The sequence below is a fragment of the Otolemur garnettii genome, unplaced genomic scaffold (assembly GCF_000181295.1).
Source record: "Otolemur garnettii isolate 467f Iridium unplaced genomic scaffold, OtoGar3 scaffold00001, whole genome shotgun sequence".
In the NCBI taxonomy this organism is placed as follows: Eukaryota; Metazoa; Chordata; class Mammalia; order Primates; family Galagidae; genus Otolemur; species Otolemur garnettii.
Genome location: NW_003852396.1, coordinates 45,821,470 through 45,827,662, shown reverse-complemented (window position 1 = coordinate 45,827,662; position 6,193 = coordinate 45,821,470). Strand labels below are relative to the sequence as shown.

The window sequence follows — 6,193 nt, the reverse complement described above, 5'->3', positions numbered from 1 at the left end:
ACCCTCTCGGGCGGCGGCGCTAACAGGTGCACCTCTCTCCCGCAGTGACCAGCTCCGCCGCACGACCTGGCTGCACCCGCGCACCGGGGAGCCCGTCAACTCGGGCCACATGATTCGCTCAGGTGGGCGCTGGGTCGGCGGGGAGGGGGGCGCGCGCGGCGGCGGCCGGAGTTTGACTGGACTTTTCTCGCGTTTCCGCAGACCTGCCCCGCGGCTGGGAGGAGGGCTTCACGGAGGAGGGCGCCAGCTTCTTCATCGAGTGAGTGAGTCGCGGCCGACGCACCTGTGCGGCGGTCCCGCCGCGGCCCCAGCACCCCGCCCCCCTCGCGCCCGCGCCGGTCCGGGGCGAGTTGGCGCGCACGGCGGCGCGGCCGCCCTCGGGGGTTTTGTGTGCCCGAGTTGTGTGGCGGGCTCCGGGAGGCGGGGGGACGGGGTCCGGGGTCCAGCCCCCAGCCGAGGCGAACGGGACTCGGGCGCTGGTGTGAGGGCCGGACACGCCTCCCCGCTGGGGTCTCGGGCTGCGCGGAGCGGACAGGGGCGGGGACCCAGACCGGGCTGGACTGGGATGGGAGCGTAGAACTAGGAGTTCTGTCCCGGGCCGGGGCCTGCGGAGCTCGGGGTGCGGGGAGGAAGAGACGAAGGGAATCTGGCACGGGGAGACCGCCCTCTCGGGCCACGTTTTCTGGGACTGTTGGGGCGAGTCGGAACCGCACCTCCGGCCTCCATCCACTGTGCGGGCCTGCAGGGAGGGAACCGGGCGACCAATAATATTCCTCGAAAACTCCGCGTCTCTGGCCAGTGCTGCACAGCGACAGTCATTCGTGCCTCTGTTAGTCAAGCTGTTGTTTTTCGCCCAAAGCCCTGGGGTATTGCCTCACTAGCCAGGTTATCCCGGGTCTGTAGCATCTGTAGACATCAGATCGCGGGGCAGTAAGTTAAATAAACCGCCTTTCAAACGATAGCATTGGTATAGACTTTACTTCCCAACTGCAGGCTGGAGGCTGTGTTGCAGCGTTTTTCACTTTGCCTGCTGAGCTCCATGAGGTCAGAAACTGCCTTTGATCCTTTGCCCTAGTGCCTGGCATAGAGTAGGCCCTCGGTAAATGTTTGCTCACTGAATGAATGAACTAGCCAAAGGTCTGCACGGTCGTCTATGTACTGGGTGTACTTTGGGGAACTGTGAGTCACAATTCTTTACATCGCGAACTTGAAAACAGCAGTGGAGCAGCATATTTCAATAAAATCCAGGAACCTCTTTCCTTGGTTTGGGCTCTTGCACAATGGTTGAAAATACTGATGGGTGAGATTTGTAGAAGTGAGGCACAGGGCCTTAGCTGTGGTTCTGTTGTCCTGCCTCTTACTGTGTGTGTGAAGTTGGGCAAGCAGGATGGGATGGATCCTCAGGGCCTCTGTCAGTGGGCCTCTCTGGCTCATCTCTGCATCAGTTGATATTATTAAAATTTCCCTATGTGTTACACATTGTTCCAGGCATTGGGACTAGAGTAAACAAAGTTTTGGGTGCTTATGGAGTTTGTAATCTTGTAGGGGTGGGAAGGGAGCAGAAAATAAGAAAATAAACAGGGAATAATACCAGATTTTTCTTTCTTTCTTTCTTTTTTTAAAGTCAGTTTGTTGCTCTCAGTAGAGTGCTGTGAAGTCACAGCTCACAGCAACCTCTTGAGCTTAGGTGATTATCTTGCCTCAGCCTCCCAAGTAGCTAGGACTACAGGTGCCTGCTACAGTTCCTGGCTATTTTTTTGTTGCAGTTTGGCCAGGGCCAGGTTCGAACTCTCCACCATTGGCATATGGGACTGGCGCCCTACTCACTGAGCCACAGGCGCTGCCCATCTTTTTTCTTTTTTTTTTGAGACAAAGTCTTATTCTGTCACCCTGGGGCTGAGTGCTGTGGCGTCATTATAGCCATCATAGCTCACAGCAACCTCAAACTCTTAGGCTCAAGCAGTCCTCATGCCTCAGCTTCCTGAGTAGCTGGAACTATAGGCACCAGCCACAATGCCTGGCTAATTTTTCTATTTTTAATAATGAAGGGATCTCACTCTTGCTAAGGCTCAGGCTGATCTCAAACCCCTGAGCTCAACCAATCCCTCCACTCAGCCTCCCAGAGTGCTGAGATTATAGGTGCGACAGAGTCTATACCCGGCCAGAGTCCATTTCTTTAAGTCAGAAACCCAGAGCTAAGGTGGGTGAATTTTATTTTTTGGTTTAATTTTGCATTAATGAGGGACAAAAGATATAAGAAATCTACTTCTGATTCTCCTAATTCTAGACTAGGTGATGCCAATATCCCCCTTTAAAAAGACTTTTTGTACTTTAGGACTTCTCTACTTCCCCATGATTCCCTCGGCTATTTAGCAAGGTATAATAGTAATTGTGATACCAGAGTCATTAACAGCAGTAGCAATAATAGTAGTAGCAATTGTGTAAAAGCCTAATCTTTTCAAGTTCTTGAAAAATGCCAAGAACTATTCTATAACTGTAACTGTAACTTTTTTTTTTTTTGAAACAGAGTCTCACTCTGTTGCCCAGGCTAGAGTGCTGTGATGTCAGCCTAACTCACAGCAACCTCAAACTCCTGGGCTCAAGGGATCTCCTGCCTTAGCCTTGTGAGTAGCTGGGACTACTGGCCCCTTCTCGTGCCCAGCTAATTTTTCTATTTTTATTTATTTATTAATTTTTGTTGAGACAGAGCCTCAAGCTGTCACCCTGGGTAGAGTGCTGTGGCATCACAGCTCACAGCAACCTCAAATTCTCTTACCTCTGCCTCCCAAGTAGCTACGACTACAGGCGCCCACCACAACACCTGACTGTTTTTTTTGGTTGCAGCTGTCATTGTTTGGCGGGCCCAGGCTGGATTCAAACCTGCCAGCTTAGGTGTATGTGGCTGGTGACTTAGAGCCTAATTTTTCTATTTTTAGTAGAGACAGAGTCTCACTCTTGCTCAGACTAGTCTCAAACTCCCAGAGTGCTACGATTATAGGCATGAGCCATTGCACCCACCATTCTGTAACTATTATTGATTTAATTCTCACCATAGCTTGATGAAGTAGGAATTTATTACTAGTCCTATTTTATAGACTGGAAACATGCAGGAATCCTGGACATTTCTGCAGCAAAGGGAAGATGGCTTTTTCGTATACCCTTTCTTATTTGATCCTTATAACAGTTTCTAGATGGAGCAGGACAGGGATGATCTTCATTCTTCAGATTATGAAACTCAGGTCCGTGAAGGTTCAGTGATTTGGCCAGAGGTGGGTCTAGGGGTGTCTTAAGCTGCAATCCATGGCTGCATGCTGATTGTTTGAGGACTGTTTATGTGGTGCCAGATTCCATGAAAATTATTTCTTTCTTTCTACTTTTTTTTTTTTTTTTTTTTGCTTATAAACTGGGTTAGTGTTTATATATTTAATATGTGGTCCAAGATAATTCTTTTTCCAATGTGGGATAGAAAAGAAGAAAAGGTTGGACACCCCTGAATAGATCTTTAGGTTTTCTTGAGTTAATCATAGTAGTGCAGGTGGTTCCTACCCCAGGTCATGCATGGGTGAGAGCCAGTGTCAGTGCTTGAAGGAGACTCAAGCAGCCTCCTCTGGCTTCTTAAACTCATAACCTTAGTGGCCTGCATCTGGGGATTGGGATATCTGTTGGCCATTGGACTCGGCCCCCTTTTCTCCCTGGCTACAGGGCCTTGGCATCCTCTGTGATATGGCTCTGGGGTCCTGGCAGGAACCGGCTGATTTTACAAGGTTCCTTTTAGCTTTTGGTTCCTCCGTTATAGCTTTGGGGCTTTACAGGGCTGTCTTGTGTAGGTGCCATTCTCCCTGTAGGTTCCTGTTCCTAAATGAAGATAGTGAGACTCTTGGGAAAGACATTTCTGAGGCATGGAGTAAGTCCTTTCTCTCCTGCTCCTTATGCCTGAAGCAGGTCTTAGATGCGGGACTGGCTTCATAATTTATGGGGCCTCAATGCAAAATGAAAATGCAGAAAGAAAGATAAAGGTAACTTTAGGGATACTAAAATAGGAAACTTTTTCTTCTGTAGTTCTTCCTTTGACTTGTAATCGTTTTTAAAAGTTTGCTATTTAATGTCATTCTAAGTAAAGAAAAATTAAGTTTCAATTATTAACATAAATTTTACAGTTCATCTCTATATTGTTAATATAGTTTTAAATGCAGACGTAAGAGCATTTACCTCATATGTGTATGCTAGGAACCTGCACCACCATGCTCCACTCTAAGATACCATGGTGCACAAGTGCCTATGTCCAGATCCCCCCGACCCCTATGGGTAGGGAATGGGGAGCCATGGCTTGGCCTGGGGCTCCAGGAAGCTGGGAGGAGGCAGTTAAGGAACTGGTCTCTGGAGGCAAGGTATGAGGACCAGGCATGAGTGAAGACTTCATACCTTCTTCAGAGAGATGCCAAGTAGCGAGGGCAGTGATTTTCAACTGGTGTGCCAGGAGAGGATCTTGGGGGTGCCACAAAAATGTTTAAAGATCATTAATTAAATTATTTTTGAAAGAAGTTCAAAGTATAATAAGTATATCCTTTTTTAAAAAATCAATATAATTTAAGTGTGCCATGAGATAGAAAGATAAGAAAAACACTGCTCTAGGGTGTATGTTTTATATTTAACAACCTGTTTTTCAGTCTGAAATTAAAGAGAGAGGAGGAATTTGGAGTGAAAAATGAACCAAGTGTGACGGATGTCCAGGTGGGGATTCTAGTCGGCTGTAGGCACCAAGCCTAGAAGGCCCTTCAGGAAAGCCAGTGACACTGGACAGCCCAGAAAGCTGCCTCCGTGAAGTTTAATTCTGCCATCACCCACCAGGCAATCTTCTAAGACACCCCTCGGAAGGAGTTTGTCCTGTCTTCCACATTGTCCCTCCCAGACAAAAGTTGAATTTCATGTTAGGGAAATTTGTCTTGTAGAGACCCAAACCTATTGGTTCATTTATTTTTTTTTTTTTTTAACCTTTCTTATTGACATGTTGCTGGGAACCGCAATGCCAGAAATTTTATTTCAAACAGGTAACAGCCCCACAAAGACTTTCTGGCAAACCAGCAGCTTACATATATTTTAAATGGGAATTCTGAAACCTCTCATTGTTGAAGGTTAAGTTCTTCTAGCTTGGCAAGTTTTGGCAAAATCCCACACTCTGTGTTTCATTTCCTGGTTGTTTTATCAAGAGTGAAAACTGGTTCATGGATTTAAATGTTAGGTTCTGTGGGAAAAGAATAACAGGAGTTTTGCTTTGAAAGCTGAAGGAAGAAGGATTAGAAGCTAGGATTGATACCACAGTCACAAAACAGCCCCCTAAAAGAAACCTCTGTACAAAAATTTCTTTAGGAAAAACAGCTGCAGGTTGCTGCTTCAGGCTCTTTCCCCATTGGAGGTGGTGTGTATTTCAGAGAGAGGACAGGTGCCAGGTGTGTGGGGGGGCTGTTTTTGTGTGACAAAGGTGGGTGAAGGTTTCTTGTGCCTCGATGGCACTCTTTCCATTCTCTGTTGATGTCTAGGGGAATAAATTTGGGGATTCCTACATTGAAGACTTTGGAAAAAGAGTCCTTACAAGAGCACTTCAGGATGTGGAATATTAGGTGATTTAACGAGGTGCTTTGTCTGGTTTTACTGTCTCTTTGTAGGACAGCGCCGGTTTGAATCTTTTTACGCAGTATAAGTCAGCAGCATTTTCAGAGACTGGCATGGTGTCTTAAGTAAATATTGGCAGAGGGAGAAACATGGAGGAATATGGTTTTATTTGCCTGTTGTTTTTAAATGGCTGTCAAAACATTTGCTTTTCAATTTTCTGAAATGAGAAGTATTTCAAGTTAACGTTTTATTGTTTGCAGAGTGCCTCATGAAACTTCTCTGGTGCGAGTCTTGCAATTATTGAACTTTTTAGTGCAGAAATTGGGCTTAGAAGGGTAAAGTGACTTCCCTGAAGTTGCATACTATATTCATTCAGCTTTTTCAGGGTTCAGGGGGAGGCCTGGGCGTGTTGTTTCCCTCAGACCAGGGCTTCTGAGACTTTTTGACCATAGGTCTAATGGCAGAAGAAGGTGAAGGGCAACTCAGCTGGAACAGTGGATGCAGGAAATGTCATCATAACATTGGCTCTGTCTGAAAATTCACTGACAGACTAAAAGTAATGGAGACTTTTTTTTTTTTTTTT

At 46.7% G+C, this 6,193-nt stretch overlaps 1 protein-coding gene across 2 annotated transcripts in view; it reads left to right on the top strand.

The window, feature by feature from the left end:
* Nucleotides 1-41: 41 nt before the first annotated feature.
* The window catches only part of PLEKHA7 (pleckstrin homology domain containing A7), a 212,965-nt gene continuing 206,813 nt past the window's right edge, over nt 42-6,193 (top strand). For both annotated transcript variants that reach the window (XM_023517624.1, XM_023517650.1), the window contains exons 1-2: nt 42-122; nt 202-259. In XM_023517624.1, coding sequence (XP_023373392.1) covers nt 110-122; nt 202-259 — 71 coding nt within the window. In that variant the 5' untranslated portion in view covers nt 42-109. The remainder of the gene's footprint in view (nt 123-201; nt 260-6,193) is intronic.